General features: G+C 40.3%; 1 protein-coding gene across 1 annotated transcript in view; it reads right to left on the bottom strand.

The window, feature by feature from the left end:
• LOC124594244 (ATP-dependent 6-phosphofructokinase-like) overlaps positions 1-23,515 on the bottom strand; it is a 426,583-nt gene that overhangs the window by 359,644 nt on the left and 43,424 nt on the right. The window contains exon 3 of the mRNA XM_047132611.1: positions 20,904-21,093. Within this exon, the coding sequence (XP_046988567.1) occupies positions 20,904-21,093 (190 nt within the window). The remainder of the gene's footprint in view (positions 1-20,903; positions 21,094-23,515) is intronic.

Genomic DNA, 23,515 nt, shown 5'->3' with positions numbered 1-23,515 from the left:
TCATAATGCACACAGAATATCTTGCATATTGAACACTTTTCCTCATTATTTTTTGACTTTTGTACAGAACTAACATACTCCCAATCTACACTAGGCACCATGACACACATGTGTAGCCAGGAGAGTATTTTGCAAGAAAGAGCAGATAAGCAGTTGTTAGCATCCCACTAAGACAATGAATGGACATTATTTCTTTCCACTGTGATGAACATAGAGGTACTATGGGCAAAGTTTAAAAAACTGTAATCACGTTCTCAAGAGGTATGTGTCAAGTAAATGGATTAATACTGAAGAAAATCTGCACAGAAGAATACCAAGCCAAGGAAACCAGCCATTTATGGCATTATCTAAAGTGTTATAGACTCATATGTAATTGATAAGAGTAATGCATACAAAAAAAGGCCAAGTTTCTAGATCTATTTTTCATATTTACTTTAGTTCCTCGATATATCACAAATTTTAAAATAATTATTGATCCAAAAAAAGTGTGATGTGAGTTACTGAGCAATTACTTCCTCTTGAATGTCCAAAATTTCTTGCTCAGTCAACAATCATGATGTATATGTAGTGAAATTACAGAAAACTGTGAAACCTAATGAGTAGATGCAAGAGATTATGTCAATATGATCATATTGGCTTAGCCCCTCATGACAGCAGCTGTTACATTCGCTAATGTTTCTTTCAAAATAATTCCAGAAATTAACAACAGAACGCAGCATCAATCAAGGGCCAGGTAGCAAGACATTTGTACTTTGTTCTTGTAAACAGTGACTCCAGTTTTCGAGCGACAGATGGCTTGCACATTGAGAAAGCGGCCATCTTGGATGCAGTCTTTTTAACTCAAAAATGTGGCCCAAGCTATGCTCAGCCTTGGCTTCGAAGCGTTAAGGATGGAGAACACCACCAAATCATATAGATAGTTGTTTTTCCCTTGCTCTATTTACAAATGGAACAGGAAAGGAGATGGCTATTAGTGGTTCAAGGTACCCTCTGCCACGTACCATGAGGTGGCTTGCAGAGCTATGAAATAAAATAAAATCAGTATGATAGCTGAACAGCCCACAGCTGCTTCACAGTGAACAGTTTATCAATGAACCACGCAAAAAGTCATATTACATAAATTTCAAACATATAAAATTGACCTGCAGAGTCAGAAGTAGACGTTAATGGCCATACACTAAATAAAAACAATACATGTAAAAATCTTTGGGAGTGCAGCTAGATAACAAAGTAAAATGAACTCAATACTTACCATTTATAAGTATCTCTCATTATGGTGAATCAAAGATAAGCGTATTGGCATATTTTTCAAACTTTCACTCCCTGTCCCCATTTAGGATTATCTTCTCAGACAATGCAACTACAGTAAATGCAAATATTAATTCAGTATAACTAAGCAGTTATGAGATTATACTTAATAGGTAATGCCACGCATTTCATAGGTCTCTTTAAGAATCTAGGAATTCTTACATCTACAAGTTAGTACATTTATTTCTTAGTGGTTTGTTGCTGATAATAAAAAACAGTTTCAATGGACTGTGAAATACACAATCATAATACAAGCCAGAAAAATATTTTTCTTGGGAGAGTCTGTCTCCTTGTCTAAGGTTCACAGTAGAGTTATGTACTCTGGTGCAAAGGTATTCAGTAAGCTCCCATCTAACATATGGGAAGAAATTAGGAATCCAATTCAAAGAAAAATTCAATACCCACCTCATTAGCCATAGTTTCTACAAAACTAACTCAATATCTACATTCAAGGATTGAAACTTCATGTTACTAATATGGCAAGTAGCAAGTAAAACTGCCTCAGAAGTGTGAATGTACTGTAAACAGGTCTTTGTATTTACAGATAAAAGTAACTATTTTCTTCAAAAAAATTCCAGTATAGTCAAGTAAATAGTAAACAGCAGCTACTCAGTACAAATGGAAAACAGCAGATTTTTCCCCAGAAGTAGCATCTTTCCTGCTAATTTACTAGGCTGCATTTATCTGGGATTAGCATATGTAGTATCAAGCACTGTAGTGATAGTTTAATGTTAATAAAATGTATAAATTAAATTTATGATAGCTGCTTGAAAGAAAAAATTACTATTGGCAAAGGATGAGACATGAATCACATTACATGTAAACCATGAAGAGGAGTCTCTGGGATACAGAAAATTGATAAAGAAACACATTTTATTTTAGAGCAACAGAGTGATGATATTTAGCTTGATTAAGACAACAATCACAGCAGAAGCCAAGAAAACAGGTGGCTAACATCTAGTGCTGGAAAGACAACATTATTTCATGCGGAGGACTGGTTCTAATCAAGAATTAATGTGCAATACAAGTAACAGTGGAAAATTCTTCGCAGTGTCAGCAAAATATCAAATGCATTCATTATGCACAAAAATTTCAAAAGCAAAAAGAAAAAGGAAATCAGAACAATTATTAAGCATGAATAAACTTAGTACGGCAAATAATATCCAGATGATAGTTGCAATTCATGATTTATATCATTGGTGACTAAATTCAACAAATCTTCCTAATAACAGCTAAAAACAAAGGAAGCCACCAAAATTCAGCACAATTTGACATTTGACTCGGTGGCTGATAGGAGCGACCATAAATGGGAAATATCTTTCCAGTTGCAACCACCAGCCACTGGTCCAAATGTCACCTTGGTTTGCGTGATTTGTGTCTACACTGTGCATTGGTAATGGCAAGGTAGTACTAGTAGGAAACTTCAGTTGCTCACGGAACAGGAATCTCAGTTTAATGCAGATTTTTCTCTCCTGGCAAGCTGCAAAGAGACCCTTAGTGGGCTGCATGTGGCTCATGGGTACTAGCAGTGAAAGGCACCCCGAGTTGCTGACTAGTGGCGTAACGATATCATGTATAACAAAGAGGGAATTATCTCGAAATGTTAGAAGTAGTCACAATCGAGCTGCAGTAGCCCATTACTAACAATATTGTAAAGAGCTTAAAATGTTATTAGGAAGGCAAAGTATGTGATACACTAATAGAATAGCTAATTCACAGGAAAAAATTAAAAACATATGATCAGTCACGAAGGAAGTGTCTGGTCAGTAGCATAAGGTCAACAAATATAAAGTCAGTTCATAGTAAAAATATTTCTGTTACTGGTAACTCAGATATACAGGGTGAGTCAGCAGGAAAGGTACATGCTTTGAGGCGTGATACTTGTGGTGATTCTGAACAAAAATCTCCTACTAAAAATATGCCCTTTTCTTGACCATTTCTGGGTAAACCAATGAAAACAACTAGAAATGGGAAGCGTGTAGCGTTGTCCTTACTAACTGTATCAGTACACAGTTCACTTGCGCATGGTGCAGTTGTGTACCTCAAGTCTCAGTCCGACAGTGCTTCTCGTAGTGCATGGTACTACAGTGTTGTTACGTGAACAACGAATACAGTTTTGTGTAGTGAAAATGCCACAGATCTTCACACATGCAGTGTATGCTGACATGGTGTTTGTCCGTGGTTTGTCCAATGGGAATTCCAGAGCTGCTGTGCGAGAATAAAAACAACGATTTCCAAATTTCAGAGTGCAAAGTAGTAAAGTGTTTCATGGATTGCGTGAGTGTGCTACACGTCCCAGCATAAATGTTGTCTCCAAACGTCCCGTACAACAAACTCTTAATGTGGTTGAGAACATTCTTCAAGTAATGGAACACAACCCTACTACTAGCTCTAGAAGAATTGCTGCCCAGCTTGGTATTCCACAAACATGAATGATATGCACAGTACATGAGCACAGTCTGTATCCCTTTCATCGACATAGTGTACAACATCTGCATGAAGGAGATGCTGCCACCCGCCAAGAATTCCGTCAATGGATCATTGGCAATGATCGATTAATTCCACATATTCTGTTCACTGATGAGTCAACATTTACTCGCAATGGAATCAACAACACGTGCAACTCTCACGTATGGGTAAATGAAAATGTGCAAGCTACTGTGGAAACAAATTTTCAATGACGTTTCTCACTCAACTTGTGGTGTGATATTATTGATGACCAACTCATTGGTCCAGTTGTTTTAGATAACCATCTCACTGGGACACGGTATCTTGAGTTTCTTTAAAATACACTACTGGCCATTAAAATTGCTACACCAAGAAGAAATGCAGATGATAAATAGGTATTCATTGGACAAATATATTATACTAGAACTGACATGTGATTACATTTTCAGGCAATTTGAGTGCATAGATCCTGAGAAATCAGTACCCAGAACAACCACCTCCAGGGTAATAATGGCCTTGATTCACCTTGGCATTGAGTCAAACAGAGCTTGGATGGCGTGCACAGGTGCAGCTGCCCATGCAGCTTCAACACGATACCACAGTTCATCAAGAGTAGTGACTGGCGTATTGTGACGAGCCAGTTGCTCAGCCACCATTGACCAGACGTGTTTAATTGGTGAGAGATCTGGAGAATGTGCTGGCCAGGGCAGCAGTCGAACATTTTCTGTATCCAGAAAGGCCTGTACAGAACCTGCAACATGCAGTTGTGCAGTTGTGACAGAGTCAGACAAGATGGCCACGAGTGTAGAAGTGTGTAACTCTAATACGAGAAAAAGTTACAGTTATGTGCTAAAAAAGGGAGTTTGCGAGAATTGTAACGTCGAAATAACAAATTTAAGAGAACGAGTTTCATATCTACAATTCTTAGTCAACACTTTAAGAAGCGAAATCACCACACTCAAGAATGAAAATCGGGAACTACGGTGGAAGAACAAATCAAGCGAAGTAGCACCTGACGAAAGGCACAAATCGTCCAAGTGGACAGAAGTGAGACACAAAGGTAGGACTTTAGCTGGAAAAATAAAAACGAACTTTGCAACAGCAGTTACATTTATGGATAAAAACAAATACGGTGTTCTGCAGTCCAGTGACGGTGTTAAAGCCAGTGTAAATGATCCAGACCATTCAAAAGACAATGCGCTGAAAACGAATAATCACTCTAGGAAAAATGTTGATAAACGGGAAACAACAGGTAAAAAGAACAGCCATGGTAGGAATTTATCAAGTATGTTTCGAGAAATAAATCGAGACTTAGCAGTGACCAGTGTTGTTAAACCTGGAGCGGAAACTAAACACGTTTTAGACCCTTGCATTCAAACAAAATCCACGCAAGAAAATGACTTTGTCGTATGCATAACGGGGTCAAATGATGTTGCGAAAAATGAAGCAGATGTCTGCATAAAAGTGCTTCAGAACTTTCTCGAAAAAAATAAATCAAGGAATACAGTTGTTGCTACAGTGCCTCATAGGCATGATCTAATCTATAGTTTGTGCGTTAATAAAGAAATTCGAAGAACGAATATTAAAATAAAGAAACTGTGCTCTGAATACGCAAATTGTCCCGTGGTCGATATAAGTAAACTGCAGCGTAACCTTCACACCAGACATGGGCACCACCTAAACTATGAAGGGAAAAAGTTTGTGTGCGAACGTGTCAATGAAATAATTAAAGAAAGACTCACACGGAATAAAACAATCTACGAAAGTAGCGGTTTGAGTAATACCTGGAATGCACGTCATTTTTTAATATAAAAGTCTGTGAATCGGCGGGTAATAAACCTCATGTACTTGAACTAGATGCTAAAAGCGACATTCGAATGAGAGAGTGTTCACAGACAATAAACAATAAAGATAAATCTGTTACTGTGATGCAAACGAACATTCGCTGCATTAGGAACAAAGTATCACAATTAGAACATTTTTGCAGTATTGAAAACGTTGATGTTGTTTGTATCTCAGAACATTGGCTGACAGAAGATCAAGTACAATATTTTGTTCCTCAAGGGTATGCTGTTGGAGACATTATGTGTAGAAGTGAAAGAAAGAATGGAGGTGCCCTAATATTTGTTAAAGATAGTACGATGTTTACTAAAATAGATGTTAGCTCTTACTGTGCTGAACTTGATGGAGAATTTAGCTGTATAAGACTAAACGTAGAGAATACCATAATCGTTAGCTTATATAGATCACCAGGAGGAGATGTAAATACATTTTTCGAAAGATTTGAGCTGCTTATGAGGAAAATACTAAAATCTAACATAAAACTAATTATCTGGGGCGATTTCAACATTGAAATGGCCAACAGTGATGAACATGTTACTAGAACGTTTTTTAATATCTTAAGATCACTAAATTTACAATGTACAAATTACACACCAACACGGGATAAGGCGTGCTCAGATAATATTGTAGTAAATTTTTCTAGAGATATGTATGACGTCGGACTTGCCAGTGGAGCCCTAGTTGATCATGAACCATTGATTTTAACATTCTCCTGTGATCAGTTGCCGAAATCAGACAAATCAGTCAGAATCAAGTCTAAAGCCACATGGGTAAGAGGGCAGAAAGATGAATATATTAATTTATTTACTGACAGAATATCTGATGTTAACTGGACTTTGTATACAACACACAACCTGAGGAGGGTGCTGGTGAAATGGTGTTTAACAACTTCCTGGAAATACTCAGAGTTATGGTACTCCTGCTCACCATTAATCAAAAGTAGCCCTAAGCATAAACAGAAAAACAAACAGCTAAAATGGTATACTGATGAGCTAGCTCTCACTGGGGGGAGATGCTCAGACTGTACAGAATATATAAAAATTCTTGTAAACAAGGACCTGAGTTAGATAATACTTCTTATAGAGCTTATCTAAAATGTAAAAAAATCTACAAAGACAAACTGTCCTTGGCCAAAAAACAAGCATGTGAACATTACATTGAAAGTGCTCCCAACAAATGTAAAGCAGCATGGGATATCATCAACCAATATAATTCACAAACCCATACACAAGATGCAATGCTGGCCCCAGAAGAAGTAAATAATTACTTCCTAACCTCAGTGAGCAAGCTGAAAAACAAAATCAAGCAAAATGGCACTTGTGCACTAGATCACCTTGGTGCTGTGCCCCATAGGATGTATACTTTCCACTGGAATGTTGTCACCCCAGAGGATATAGTAAAAGCTGTGGCAAGGTTCACCAACTCCAAAAGCATGGACTGTTATTGGTTTTCTAACTATGTAATGAAAAAAATAATACACCTTATCTGTCAACCTCTTTCTTTCATTTTTAACATGTGTTTAGAATCTGGAGTTTTCCCAGATGCGCTCAAAACTGCTAAAGTGATACAAGTCTTTAAAAAGGGAGATAAGCATCTGCCCCAAAACTATCAACCAGTTTCTATTGTACCAATTATCTCTAAAGTTATTGAATATGTAATGTACAGTCAACTAAATAACTATTTTGATAAGCATGATCTCCTCTCCAACAGACAGTTTGCATATCAACATGGTAAAAATACCACTACTGCTGTCACTGAAGTTGTTAACCAGGTGTTAACTGCATTCGAAAATAAGGATCTAGTATCAGTCGTACTTTGTGATCTTAGCAAAGCCTTCGACTGCATACCATCTAACACCCTACTTGCAAAACTGGAATTTTATGGCATACAAAAACCATCTTTGGATGTAATCGAATCATACTTAAGTAACAGGAGACAGTTTGTATCAATTAAAAATAGATGCTCCTCACTGAAGGAAGTCCAGACTGGAGTGCCTCAGGGCTCGGTCCTAGGTCCTCTTCTGTTCATCATTGCAATTAATGACTTACCTTACCATGTAGGAGCAAATTCAATTGTGTGTTATGCAGATGATACATTGCTCAATACACACCATGACACAACAGAACTGTATCAGGCGACACAGGAAAAACTAGAACTAGTAATGGATTGGTTTTCTTCTAATGAACTCCTGTGTAATCCTGATAAAACACAAGAACTAATTCTGGGTTTAACTACAACTGTTGAAAGCAAATCAATAAAATTGTTAAGATTCCACATTGATTCAAAATTAAACTGGGAGGAACACATTAGCCATATATGCAAGAGAATAGCAAGAGTGTGTTATCTCATCTGGAGACTGACAGATTAAGTCACTGGTGAGTATCTAAAGGTGGTATATTTGGCCTCTTTCAGTCACACATTTCCTACGGCATATTGTTATGGGGACATTCGTGGTTTGTCAGTGAAATTCTGAAAATTCAAAAAAAAGTAATCAGAATAATGAGCAAAGTTAAGCCCAAGGAACACTGCTGCCCCCTCTTTATCAAGCATATGATATTAACTGTTGTGAATCTATACATCTACACAGCACTGCTTTATGTCAAAAGCAACTTAAGTGAGTTTGAGACAAGAGAGAACATACATCCCCACAACATTAGAGGCAAACTGGACTTCGACATACCAAGACACAGACTCACAAAGACTGCAAACTCACACAAAATAATGAGTTTAAAACTCTTCAACAAACTTCCAGCATCTGCTCGGTCACTGACCAGTAATATTTTCAAACATAATGTTTATGACTGGTTACTCAAACACCCATTTTATAAGATAACAGAATATTTTGAAGTAATCATTGACATTAGTATATAAGAATATTCCTAAAAGAAAAGGAATTTAATTGTAAAAACTTTACTGTAACGTTATTGTTAATTGTATATTTAAGGTTCAGACCTATTCCGCTGTAAGTGGTCAATGGTGAATATACTGAATACTGAATATCCTGCTGAAATGTAGGGTTTCGCAGGGATCAAATTAATGGTAGAGCCACGGGTCATAACACATCTGAAATATAATGTCCACTGTCCAAAGTGCCGTCAATGCGAACAAGAGGAGACCGAGACATATAACCAATGGCACCCCACACCATCATGCCGGGTGATATGCCAGTATGGCGATGACGAATACACGCTTCGAAAGTAAGTTCACCGCGATGTCACCACACATGGACATGACCATCATGATGCTGTAAACAGAACCTGGATTCATCCAAAAAATGGATGTTTTGCCATTCGTGCACCCAGGTTCGTCGAGTACACCATCGCAGGTGCTCCTGTCTGTGATGCAGAGTGAAGGGTAACTGCTCCCATGGTCTCCGATCTGAAAGTCCATGCTGCTGCAAACATCATCAAACTGTTCGTGCAGATGGTTGTTGTCTTGCAAATGTCCCCATCTGTTGACTCAGGGATTGAGACGTGGCTGCACGATCCGTTACTGCCATGAGAATAAGATGCCTGTCATCTCGACTGCTAGTGATACGAGGTCACTGGGGTCCAGCACGGCGTTCCGTATTACCCTCCTGAACCCACCGATTCCATATTCTGCTAACAGTCATTGGATCTCAACTAATGCGAGCAGCAATGTCGCGATACGATAAACCGCAAGTGCGATAGGCTACAATCCGACCTTTATCAAAGTTGGAAACATGATGGTACACATTTCTCCTCCTTGCACAAGGCATCACAACAACATTTCAGCAGGCAATGCCGGTCAACTGCTGTTTGTGTATGAGAAATCGGTTGGAAACTTTCCTCATGTCAGCACGTTGTAGGTGTTGCCACCGGCGCCAACCTTGTGCAAATGATCTGAAAAGCTAATCATTTGCATATCACAGCATCTTCTTCCTGTCAGTTAAATTTCACGTCTGTAGCATGTCATCTTCGTGGTGTAGCAATTTTAATGGCCAGTAGTAATTGTTACCAGTTTATGTGGAGCATATCCCTTTGGCAACACAAGCTCGTATGTACTTTCAGCATGATGGAGCTCCTACACATTCCGTGCGGCCAGTGACATAGTATCTCAACACAACGTATCCTGGTCGTTGGATCGGTCGCCATGGAGCCATTGCTTGGCCACCGAGGTCACCCGATCTTACCCCATTGGATTACTGTTTATGGGAATGGCTGAAGAGCGATGTCTACAAGCGCAGAGGGGACACAAAAGAGAAACTCCTCGCTTGTGTTTTACACGCTTGTGTCCAGGTAAAGGAACGCAAAACTGAGCGATCAGTGACACAACACCTGTCTACAAGAGCAGCAACATGCATTGAAGTTGACGGTGGACTGTTTGAACATTTTCTGTGAGGGGACACACACAATTAAACAAACCATAAAATAACAGTATCACCTGCACCTTTCCCATTCCTAGTGTTTTCGCTGGTTTACCCAGAGATGGTTAAGAAAAGGGTATATGTTTATTAGAAGTTTTTTGTTCAGAATCACCAGTGGTATCACCTGTCAAAGCACGTACCTTTCCTCCTGACTCACCCTGTATGTAGGGTATTTAACAATCACTTTCTGAGCATTGCTTAGTTTCTACAGGGAATCATATAACTCATTCGGAAAATGCCTTTCCAAGACTGATATCTGAAATACTCCTCTGTGATACTGTCAAGGGAGAGATTGAGTCTATAATTAAATTGCTGAAGACTAAGGACTCACGGATATGATGGAGTACCTAGCAGAATATTAAAGTACTGTGCTGCACATGTTAGCCCTGTACTTAGCCATATTTGTAATTTTTCCTTTAAGAATGGTCAGTTTCCTGAACAATTAAAGTATTCATTAGTAAAGATACTTTATAAAAAGGGAGACAGTGATAATGTAGACAATTTTAGGCCTATTTCGAAGTGCCATCAGTGTTTCTAAAGTTATTGAGAAGGCTGTGTATGTAAGGATAATTGATTATTTTATTTCACATAATTCGCTATCAAATGTATAGTTCAGTTTTAGAAGAGGTTTAACAACTAAAAATGCTATATTCTCTTTTCTCTGTGATGTACTGGATGGATTAAACAAAAGGTTTCAGACACTAGACATCTTTTTTGATTTAACTAAAGTGTTTGATTGTGTTGATCATGAAGTATTGCTCCAGAAGTTGGACCATTATGACATACGGGGAGCAGCTTTCTGTTTCATCTCTTACTTTAACAACAGACAGTAAAAGCTCATTATCCACCATGTTCAGAATGGCTATGGAAATGTAAATGAGCATTTGGCATCATTGGCTGGGAGGCCCCTTGGGGAGCAGGTCCAGCCGCCTTGATGCAGGTCTTATTACATTCGACGCCACATTGGGCGACCTGCGCACCGGATGGGGATGAAATGATGATGAAGACGACATAACACCCAGTCCCTGAGCGGAGAAAATCCCCAACCACGTCAGGAATCGAATCCAGGCCTGTAGGACGGCAATCCGTCATGCTGACCACTCAGCTATCGGGGCGGACAGAATGGCTATGCTGTGGGGTCTGAGTGGGGCATGGTCAAATGGGGGATGCCCCAGGGATCAGTGCTGGGGTCACTCCTGTTCCTTATATACAGGGTGGTCCATTGATTGTGACCACGCCAAATATCTCACGAAATAAGCATCAAACGAAAAAAATACAAAGGACGAAACTTGTCTTGCTTGAAAGGGGAAACCAGATGGCGCTATGGTTGGCTCACTAGATGGCGCTGCCATAGCTCAAACGAATATCAACTGCGTTTTTTTTTTTTTTTTTTTTTTTTTTTTTTTTTAAATAGGAAGCCCTATTTTTATTACATATGCGTGTAGTACGTAAAGAAATATGAATGTTTTAGTTGGATCCCTTCTTTTGCAATGTGGTAGATGGCGCTGTAATAGTCACAAATATATGGCTCACAATTTTAGACAAACAGTTGGTAACAGGTAGGTTTTTTAAACTAAAATAAAGAACATAGGTACGTTTGAATATTTTATTTCAGTTGTTCCAATGTGATACATGTACCTTTGTGAACTTATAATTACTGAGAAACCATGCTGTTACAACGTGTTTACCTGTAAATACCACATTAATGCAAGAAATGCTCAAAATGATGTCCGTCAACCTCAATGCATTTGGAAACACGTGTAACGACATTCCTCTCGACAGCGAGTAATTCACCTTCCGTAATGTTCACACATGCATTGACAATGTGCTGATGCATGTTGTCAGGCACTGTCGGTGGATCACAATAGCAAATATCCTTCAACTTTCCCAACAGAAAGATATCCGGGGATGTCAGATCCGGTTAACGTGCGGATCACGGTATGATGCTTCGGCGACCAATCCACCTGTCATGAAATGTGCTATTCAATATCGCTTCAACTGCACACAAGCTATGTGCCGGACATCCATCGTGTTGGAAGTACATCGCCATTCTGTCATGCAGTGAAACATCTTGTAGTAACATCGGTAGAACATTACGTAGGAAATCAGCATACACTGCACCATTTAGAATTCCATCGATAAAATTGGGGCCAATTATCCTTCCTCCCATAATGCCGCACCATACATTAACCTGCAAAGTTCACTGATGTTCCATTTGTCGCAGCCATCATGGATTTTCCATTGCCCAATAGTGCATATTATGCCGGTTTACGTTACTGATGTTGGTGAATGACGCTTCGTCGCTAAATAGAATGCGTGCAAAAAATCTGTCATCCTCTCGTAATTTCTCTTGTGCCCAGTGGCAGAACTGTACATGATGTTCAAAGACATCGCCATGCAATTCCTGGTGCATAGAAATATGGTACAGGTGCAATCGATGTTGATGTAGCATTCTCAACACTGACATTTTTGAAATTCCCGATTCTCGCACAATTTGTCTGCTACTGATGTGCGGATTAGCCGCAACAGCAGCTAAAACACCTACTTGGGCATCATCATTTGTTGCAGGTTGTGGTTGACGTTTCACATGTGGCTGAACACTTCCTGTTTCCTTAAATAACGTAACTATCCAGCGAACGGTCTGGACACTTGGATGATGTCATCCAGGATACCGAGCAGCATATATAGCACATGCCCGTTGGGCACTTTGATCACAACAGCCACACATCAACACGATATCGACCTTTTCCACAATTGGTAAATGGTCTATTTTACCACGGGTAACGTATCACGAAGCAAATACTGTGCGCATTGGCAGATTGTTACGTGATACCTCGTACTTATACGTTTGTTACTATTACAGCGCCATCGATCACAAAGCGGAGAAAGTGATCCAACTAAAGCATTCATATTTCTTTACGCACTACACAAATATGTAATAAAAGATGGGGGTTCCTGATTTTAAAAAAATGCAGTTGATATCCATTTGACCTATGGCAGCGCCATCTAGCGGGCCAGCCATAGTGCCTTCTGGTTTCCCCCTTCAAGCTAGATGAGTTTCGTTCTTTGTAGTTTTTTCGTTTGATGCTTATTTTGTGAGATATTTGGCCTGGTCACTATCAATGGACCACCCTGTATACTTAGACCCTGAATGCCACAATGCTTTACTCCACCAACGCTATGACTTCCTCAATCCTCCCCCCACCACCCATTCTTATCTTCTGTCACCCTCCTAACCTCTGTAAGAATCTAGTCAAATCTTATGACATTCCCGACCATTTTCCCTACCACAAGGTATCGTAAGGTATGTGCTATCGTCCCCAATGTAAAACCTGTCCTGCACATTCACACACCATCTGCTCTAGTCCCACTATTGGTAGAATGTGACAATATTAAAGACAGAGCAAATTGTAAAATGTTGTTTATCAGCTAAGTTATGTCTTTTTATTTAGGCATTACCGCCACTAAACTGGCTTAGTGCTTGACTGGCCACTGAAGAACTGCTCGTCTTAGTGGATGCCCAATACCCAGTTGCATAATTCAAGGGATCTGAGTGCTTGGTACAACACATGGGCTGTTTGGATCCTCCCACCCAATACTTGTTTCACAGAACACTGGAGGAGAGAGCTTGGCAGATCACTAAAGGCCCCAGAAGAGAGAGACCCACATGTAATAAATCCTGGGGCCTGAATGACCTTCCCTTCCCCTCCTATCCCTTCCCTTCCCTTCCCTTCCCTTCCCTTCCCTTCCCTTGCCCTCCTTTCCATTCCCTTACCTTCCCTTCCTTTTTAAGCTTGCCCAAAAAATGTCCCTCTCCTCCCCAATGAATGGACTATTAATTCCAAAAGCTAGATAGTGAGTCCGTTTTACTTTTATATAAGTCTATTGCCTCCTGAAGACAAGTATTGGCCAACAGTTCTGTCTCCCTATTTTTATGTATATTATGACTCTTTCCTTCTTTTCTCTTAACCTAATTCTTAACTGTGCTGTTCACTTCTCTTCATCTTAATCTATCTTTACTTCTCATTCCATCCTTATCATCTCGGGACTCAAGTGGCATAGTTCTTATTAATGTACCATCTCCAACCACTCTCCCTGTTGCCTCCCTCTTCATCTTTGTCTATCCTTGTCTCATCCTGGAGTCTGAGTAGCCTACCCTTTCTTTTAATTTTTCCCAATATGTTCTTCTCTCCTACTCGAGGAAGAATCTATTAGATCTGTGTATTGCTTTTACTGGGTGTATATGTGGATGAGAAAAAAAAAATCTCGGATTTTTCCCGGATTTCCCAGTTAAAAATACATTTTCTCCCAAATGAAAATACACTTTTTCCGTGTTAAGTAACAGTATAATTTTCTCAGAACTGTAAAACTTATCAATCCTTTCAGTTGTTGTGGTTTTATACACCAGCGTAGAATTTCCATGCACTTTAGAGAACGAAACTCAGGAGAAAAAACACGTTTTGGAAAGATGTCTGATGTGCAGCAACATGCACACTGCATATTTTCGTATTACGAAAGTATAAATTCCAAACACCGCACGTTACTTTCCGAAGGACTGAACAGAGATTGCGATGCACTTTTGTAAGCCAGTCGTAGCTCATGACAAACGATCTTGCCGGCCGATGACAGAGGATATTCAGAGCATAGGACACGCACGTGATGTAGTCAGCCAAAAGCAACATCACTGTCAAGTGGCGCTAACACACAAATAGGAAAAGGTAATGGTTTAAATTAATATACATAGTGTTGCTACAAGAAAAGAAAAGAGAAGCTAAGCTTTCACATGTTCTTTTTTTTTCCACTTTAAAATATATCACACAAAATGCCAGTAAAATTTTTAACAATGACATAAATGTCTGATCTTTCTGGCTCGAAAATAATGTAAGTGGTCGTCCTCAAATTATGATTTTTGAATTAGAGTCAAACGCTCTGTGATTTAAGAAATTCATCGGACATTCGCCCACAGAGTTCTTCTTGCGTAAAAGGAAATTTACTTTGAAAGTAATGCTTTTCAAAGAACCATTCGGAATATTTTCCTGCGACCTGTTAGAAATAGATTCGTTTCAGCAGTTGCCAAAGAGTGCCAGGTAACAGGTGTCACCGCACTTGCACAGCAACAATGATGCAGGAAGCATGTACGTTCGTACATGTAAAACTTTGAAAGATCTTACATTATGTCATAAAAGAAACAAGACATTAGGGATTACTCCAAGAGCACGGGAATTTTGTGAACCATACTAAAACGCATCATTCGGCTTAAAGTGCTCATTCATATGTCCAGATTCAGATGCAAATTTTCTTGGAGTACCAGTACTGTATTACCTAATGTTTGGTTCTTTATTAAGTCATAATGCCATATGTGCTAGAAGATGAATGCAGTTAACAGTTGAAACTAGCCAATAGTGTGGAATTAAACACTTCATTTCAAATAGATTGACTGCCTCAGCAGAAAAGATTAACAAAAGTCAAATTTCTTTAACAAACTGACAAAAATAACTTCATTGTTCTGCAAGGCAATCAACGCTTGACTGTCAGAAAGGTGGAAACAAAATAAAATCTGAAACTAACAACATATTTTAGCCTCCCGTAATTATCTGAATGTATTTTAATTCACTTGATAGCTCCAGGCCAAGAAATCCGTTTTGTTTTCATTTGACGTGAGAGCAATAAACGAAGAGGAAACAGCAAAATCACTTAATGTAAACAGGGGACACGTGGAGACTACCACCTCCCCACTACAACTCAGACTGCTCTGTGCATCAGGTCCGGATCTACGATATTTCCAAACCGGGGCAATAATAGATAGTGGCACTCCCCCTCCCTCGAGCGTTTGAGGTTGGACACCAAAAATTTAAAAAAATCGACTTTTATAAAATATCTTCATTTTATAGGGCACATCTTTTTGAAGAGTATGATACATGAAACATATATGTTTGAGGGAACGTAAGGCATGTTATTTGGTCTCTGTATTTCGCTCTGTGGAATGCAAACATGTAATATTTTGTAATGGGTGTCATCAAACTATATTCAGGACAGTGGAAATTAAAATGTCCTGTGGTGCCTCTCCTGCTCCCAGTCGGCCGGTTTGACATCCAGCCCCTCTTTAAAAAAATCTTGCAATTAATACTGGATGGGATTATTTGTAACTGGCAGAACAGGAACTCTTTAGAAAATTTGCAGCCTTTACTGCCTATTAGCTAATACCTTGCTGTTTTGTGTGACATAAAATTAAATATAGGATACATAAAAGGAGTAAAGACAAGTGACAAGCAAGACAGTACACATTTCTTCAATCGTTAAGTCCCAGCTTTTTTTTCTCTCTAACCTTGCTGCAGCTTTACATGGTATCCTTTCCTTTCTGTGAAAGGATCTATTATCTCATCAAACTTCATCAAACGTTTTGTCACTTGTAAAAACAAAATGTTGTTGTGTAATACTAAAAAAGCTGTTAATACAAATTGTACCCAAGGCTGGTGTGGTTTCTCGATCTGATTACGTGTATTTTGTCACTGCTAGATAAAACAAAATAGGCCTGCCAATTATTGCTTGTCACACACACCAAATAAATGAGTCTATTTTTTTAACACGACAGAATATAATTCACAAAGTACCTATATCAAATGCCTATTAGGCCTACTACAAGCAAAAAGTTTTATGTTACGAAATAGTTTCATATTTCATTCATACTCTCTAGCTTCTGAAGCATTAGAACGAAAAGTAGTAGTATGAAATTTTTATATAAATTTGGAACCATCATATTCTTCCGTAATTTGTGAGAGCCCCCGTTTCTTCTCCTTCCTCATTCTAACAAACGATCTTGTCATCACCAATTCTGTAACTATTCCTGCCAGTGCCAAAATTTATTCTCTGGTTAACTCCACTAACCCTGCAACAATCATCGGTTTAGTTGTCCCACATTTATTCTCCGGTTAGGCATTATTACGTGTTCATACAATGCGTTTTCCGCACTACTCCCAGAATAGAACTTAAGTGGCTGCTAACTGGGGACTGTATAACTGGCCCTTAGCAGTGTAGTCAAAACTTTTCTGTCAAAATTTCATTTTCTTGGATACACGGAAGAGACAATACACAATATTTGTTGCCTGTTATTCCTTTTAGTCGTTTACTTCTACTCTGGTAGTCTGAATCTATGAAATTCGCTAGGAGTTATAACAACGCTGATTATTTGCAAACCCAATTAACCACATAAACGGCGATTGGCATTCACCCGTTCAGCTTTATTCCGCTCAGCTCGTATAGACATGTCCCCTTTGAGACACGGATTCCCCTGGCAGAGACGTCACGTACACCATGCATGCATTCAAAAATCAAGTTACGATTACTTCAGAAATCAACTTAGAATTTGTTCGAAAATGTTCAAAAACCAACAGGGATGCGTTCAAAATCATATGAATAATCGATATACCAACGTGCGCTGGATGCTAGGTGCTTTGTGAAACAAGGTCTATTTCCTCAATAATATGAATTTGGCGCCTCGCCCCTCTGAAACTACCACCCGGGGCAGATACCCGTTTGCCCCCGCCCCCTAGTTCCGGGCCAGTTGCACATACATGAATCTGGCAACTTAGGCACACCAGTAAAATTTTTCTGGATAGCATCTGGCTGCTTGCTGCTATTGCTTATACCGCTCACTGCCACACTTCTGTAGCCAGAAGTGGGAGAAGGTACTAATCATACGCGACTCGACTGCATATGCGCATAAGCTCACTTGCAAGCATTCAAATGAATCTAAGGTAAACAGTTGCGATGTCACGCTCATCAGAGGCAATTTGTTGTTATGAAACATTGCATAGTCTTCCTAAAGCCTTTGACACATTTTGCTGCTAGCAAACACTTGTATGAGCACTGTGTTTTGTTGTTGTATATGGTGTATTCTTCCACAATCCCCTGTCCTCTTCTCCCCAATTCACATCTCTTCTATGAGCTCATCACCCATTCCACCATTCACCACCCATTCTGCCACTCATCCCATACTGAGCCCATCAGGAGTGAGAGAGAAAGAGAGAGTCTATCAATCTATCATATATATATTTGCATGAATGGACACAGGCAGACAGTGTATGTTGGTAATGAGGATCACCCTGTGGCTAAACATGCCTTGGTGCATGGCCAGCACATCTTGGCACAGTGTTACACCGTCATGGTTATCTGGATACTTCTCACTAACACCAACCTGTCAGAACTCCGGAGATGGGAACTTACCCTTCAGTATATTCTCTCTTCTCGTTATCCGCCAGGCCTCAATCTCCGCTAATTTCTGATTTCAATTTGCCGCCGCTCATACCTCATCTGTCTTTTTACAACATCTTTGCCTCTGTACTTCTGCCTCGACTGACATCTCTGCCCAAACTCTTTGCCTTTACAAATGTCTGCTTGTGCCTGTGTATGTGCGGATGGATATGTGTGTGTGTGTGTGTGTGAGTGTATACCTGTCCTTTTTTCCCCCTAAGGTAAGTCTTTCCGCTCCCGGGATTGGAATGACTCCTTACCCTCTCCCTTAAAACCCACATTCTTTCGTCTTTCCCTCTCCTTCCCTCTTTCCTGACGAAGCAACGGTTGGTTGCGAAAGCTTGAATTTTGTGTGTATGTTTGTGTGTCTATCGACCTGCCAGCACTTTCGTTTGGTAAGTCACATCATCTTTGTTTATATAAAAACAAAGATGATGTGACTTACCATATGAAAGCGCTGGCAGGTCGATAGAAACACAAACAGACACACACATACACACAAAATTCTGTTTTCGCAACCAATGGTTGCTTCGTCAGGAAAGAGGGAAGGAGAGGGAAAGACGAAAGGATGTGGGTTTTAAGGGAGAGGGTAAGGAGTCATTCCAATCCCAGGAGCGGAAAGACTTACCTTAGGGGGAAAAAAGGACGGGTATACACTCGCACACACACACATATCCATCCACACATATACAGACACAAGCAGACATCAATTTTGTGTGTATGTTTGTGTTTGTTTGTGTGTCTATCGACGTGCCAGCGCTTTCGTTTGGTAAGTCACATCATCTTTGTTAAAACAAAGATGATGTGACTTACCAAATGAAAGTGCTGGCAGGTCGACAGAAACACAAACATACACACAAAATTCAAGCTTTCGCAACAAACTGTTGCCTCATCAGGAAGGAGAGGGAAAGACGAAAGGATGTGGGTTTTAAGGGAGAAGGTAAGGAGTCATTCCAATCCCGGGAGCGGAAAGACATACCTTAGGGGGAAAAAAGGACGGGTATACACTCGCACACACACACATATCCATCCACACATATACAGACACAAGCAGACATATCATATGTGTGTGTTTTTGAAGATAAGAGTGGATCCTTAGTTCTCAAAGAATCTTAGGGAAAAGAGATGGACTAACAAAAAAAAACAATGAACACATGTATAGTAAACTCCATGTGTCTTTGATAATATCAATGGAATAACACTAAAATACACTCCTGGAAATTGAAATAAGAACACCGTGAATTCCTTGTCCCAGGAAGGGGAAACTTTATTGACACATTCCTGGGGTCAGATACATCACATGATCACACTGACAGAACCACAGGCACATAGACACAGGCAACAGAGCATGCACAATGTCGGCACTAGTACAGTGTATATCCACCTTTCGCAGCAATGCAGGCTGCTATTCTCTCATGGAGACGATCGTAGAGATGCTGGATGTAGTCCTGTGGAACGGCTTGCCATGCCATTTCCACCTGGCGCCTCAGTTGGACCAGCGTTCGTGCTGGACGTGCAGACCGCGTGAGACGACGCTTCATCCAGTCCCAAACATGCTCAATGGGGGACAGATCCGGAGATCTTGCTGGCCAGGATAGTTGACTTACACCTTCTAGAGCACGTTGGGTGGCACGGGATACATGCGGACGTGCATTGTCCTGTTGGAACAGCAAGTTCCCTTGCCGGTCTAGGAATGGTAGAACGATGGGTTCGATGACGGTTTGGATGTACCGTGCACTATTCAGTGTCCCCTCGACGATCACCAGTGGTGTACGGCCAGTGTAGGAGATCGCTCCCCACACCATGATGCCGGGTGTTGGCCCTGTGTGCCTCGGTCGTATGCAGTCCTGATTGTGGCGCTCACCTGCACGGCGCCAAACACGCATACGACCATCATTGGCACCAAGGCAGAAGCGACTCTCATCGCTGAAGAAGACACGTCTCCATTCGTCCCTCCATTCACGCCTGTCGCGACACCACTGGAGGCGGGCTGCACGATGTTGGGGCGTGAGCGGAAGACGGCCTAACGGTGTGCGGGACCGTAGCCCAGCTTCATGGAGACGGTTGCGAATGGTCCTCGCCGATACCCCAGGAGCAACAGTGTCCCTAATTTGCTGGGAAGTGGCGGTGCGGTCCCCTACGGCACTGCGTAGGATCCTACGGTCTTGGCGTGCATCCGTGCGTCGCTGCGGTCCGGTCCCAGGTCGACGGGCACGTGCACCTTCCGCCGACCACTGGCGACAACATCGATGTACTGTGGAGACCTCACGCCCCACGTGTTGAGCAATTCGGCGGTACGTCCACCCGGCCTCCCGCATGCCCACTATACGCCCTCGCTCAAAGTCCGTCAACTGCACATACGGTTCACGTCCACGCTGTCGCGGCATGCTACCAGTGTTAAAGACTGCAATGGAGCTCCGTATGCCACGGCAAACTGGCTGACACTGACGGCGGCGGTGCACAAATGCTGCGCAGCTAGTGCCATTCGACGGCCAACACCGCGGTTCCTGGTGTGTCCGCTGTGCCGTGCGTGTGATCATTGCTTGTACAGCCCTCTCGCAGTGTCCGGAGCAAGTATGGTGGGTCTGACACACCGGTGTCAATGTGTTCTTTTTTCCATTTCCAGGAGTGTATATTTCACTGTTAAATAGTATTCAGTTGGTTTCACCTGTACTGCTAAGTTCTTCCAGAAGAGAAGGCCACTCTGTCTTGAAATGATTAGCACCTGTCAATGATCCATCACCACCAATCACCACCAGATTGGTAATTCCTCTGTCCACCAAGTTAGCAGCAGCTTTTAAGCGTCCTTCTCGTTCTTTAAAATCCATGCATCTGGCTGAACCAATAATGGTCCCACCCTGTAAATAATTTATCATGTAACTGTATTATTTTAACTAAAAAAGTGAGTATTTGGACTATCTTAACTAAAAAACTGTGTGGTGCTACAGTAACCTCAGAGTGGATTGAACATACAAGTGTAGCGTGTATGAAGGTGTCAGTATCACTTCATTCACTATCAAAATACAAGAAGTATTTCCTTTCAAGTCTAAAAAGAAGCTTGTAGAGTCACTAATACTTCTCACACTTGACTATGGCAATGCAATTCTCCAAGGACTTTTATACAAAAGCTCACACAGGCTACTAGAACTTGTGATGAATACTTGTGTATGATACGTTTGCGATGTATACTATTTTGACCATATCATTCTTGCCTACAAACAATTATCATGGCTATGTGCTGATAAGCATGGAGACTATCATATTCTATGTTTACTCTGTTGTCTTCTCAATCACTGCACTTCTTCTTATTTATCTTCAACACTTACACCGCTACCTGAACAGCACAGCAGAAATGTTCTCAAAGAAGCAAAATCCTCTCTGTACCAATGCATAACTCAACCACATTCTCAGAATTACTGTCTATATCAGGAACCACACTTTGAAACAATTTTCCTCAAAATATCACAGAAATTAAATTCCTTCCAAACTGCAAAAGACTGATAATGGCCCACCTTCTAACACTATAGCCATCTCTTCCATTTACTAGCCGGCAGCTCACTCCCATCAACCGGTCTCCCCTACAACTTGTCCGGCCCCCCCTTGTCAGAAGAGCTCTTGATTTAAATTCTGTTCTTTTCTAACACCCAATGTCATTGTCATTTCAATCTTCTCCTCTTTCTTTATCCCTTCCACTTCTGATTTATTCCACCGTAAATTTGTCTCAACATTTGAGAGTTGCTTCCCTGAAACGTTATCCAAAAAAGCCATTACAAATTCAAGTAAGACATGGATTACTAAGTGATTTAAGATACTGTGTAAGAGGAAGAGGGTAATATATGGACAAGCCAGAATAAGTCAGGATCCGACATTACCTGCTTACTACAAAAGATATTGTAATATTTTAAGGAAAGTCATTAAGAAGTCGAGTATCTTGTGTGTTCTGACAGAAATTAATAATGCGCATAATAAAATTAAAACTATAGGGAATATTGCCAAACAGGAGATGGAGCAGCCTGACTTTGCACAGCATACCAATGCAGTAAAGCTAAATGACGATGTTGTCAGTAATAATTCACAATCACTTTCTGAATGTAGCAGCAAAAATAGGGTTAAAGGGTTCAGCTGAAGAAGCAAAAAAATATGTTAAAAATGTCATTCCCCAAGACTTTAGGCCTTTAGAAATAGCACCAACATCCCCCACTGAAATTACGGGAATTATAAATATACTGAAAAACAAGAGCTCATGTGGTGTTGATGGAGTCCCCAACAGAATTTTGAAGTGTTGTTCTAATTTAATAAGTGGAGTCCTTAGCGATATATGTAATGCTTCACTGGCACAAGGAATTTTTGCAGACAGATTGAAATGCGCAATTGTCAAACCTCTTCATAAGAAAGGGGACAAGAGTGACTCAAATAATTATAGACCAATCTTATTGCTGATTTCATTTTCTAAAATATTCGAAAAAGTTATGTATTCAATAGTCTCACATTTAAGTGAAAATAATTTACTCAGCATGTTACAGTTCGGATTCCGGAAGGGTTACTCGACTGACAATTCTATCTACACATTTACCCATCGAATAGTGCAGGCCCTAAATAACAAATTATCACCAGTTGGTATTTTTTGTGATCTCTCCAAGGCATTTGACTGTGTGGATCATGTCACACTCCTAGAAAAACTCAAGGTTTATGGAACTGAAGGCTATACACACAGCTGGTTTTAATAATACTTAATGAACAGAAAGCAAAAAGTTGTGTTGAATAGCACAAACAATGTTGGGAGGGTGGTAAATTCTAGTGAATGGGGAGTTACCACAAAGGGAGTCCCACAGGGTTCAATTTTAGGTCCTCTGCTGTACCTTATTCATGTGAATGACCTCCCACTTAATGTTCATGCAAGCAGAACTAGTACTTTTTTCAGATGACACAAGTGTTATAATAAATGCCATTCCAGAAAAAGCAGCTGAAGATATTGTTAAGGATGTCTTTCAAACAATTATTAAGTGGTCTCAGAAAATGGGCTCTCCCTTAATTTTGAAAAAACTCACTATATCCAGTTCTGTACACCAAATAGTGTCATACTGACAATTGATGTAGCATATGAACAGGGCTCAGTTAACAGGGCAGATTTCTACAAATTTTTGGGTGTTCACATTGATGACAACTGGAAATGGAAGAAACATATTACAGTGCTTCTCAAACAACTAAGTTCAGCTTCTTTCGCTCTTCATATAATCGCTAGTCTTGGATTAGATTAGATTTAGATTAGATTTACTTTCA

This window comes from Schistocerca americana, chromosome 1 (assembly GCF_021461395.2).
Source record: "Schistocerca americana isolate TAMUIC-IGC-003095 chromosome 1, iqSchAmer2.1, whole genome shotgun sequence".
Lineage (NCBI taxonomy): Eukaryota > Metazoa > Arthropoda > Insecta > Orthoptera > Acrididae > Schistocerca > Schistocerca americana.
This window is presented reverse-complemented; position numbering and strand designations above follow the sequence as displayed.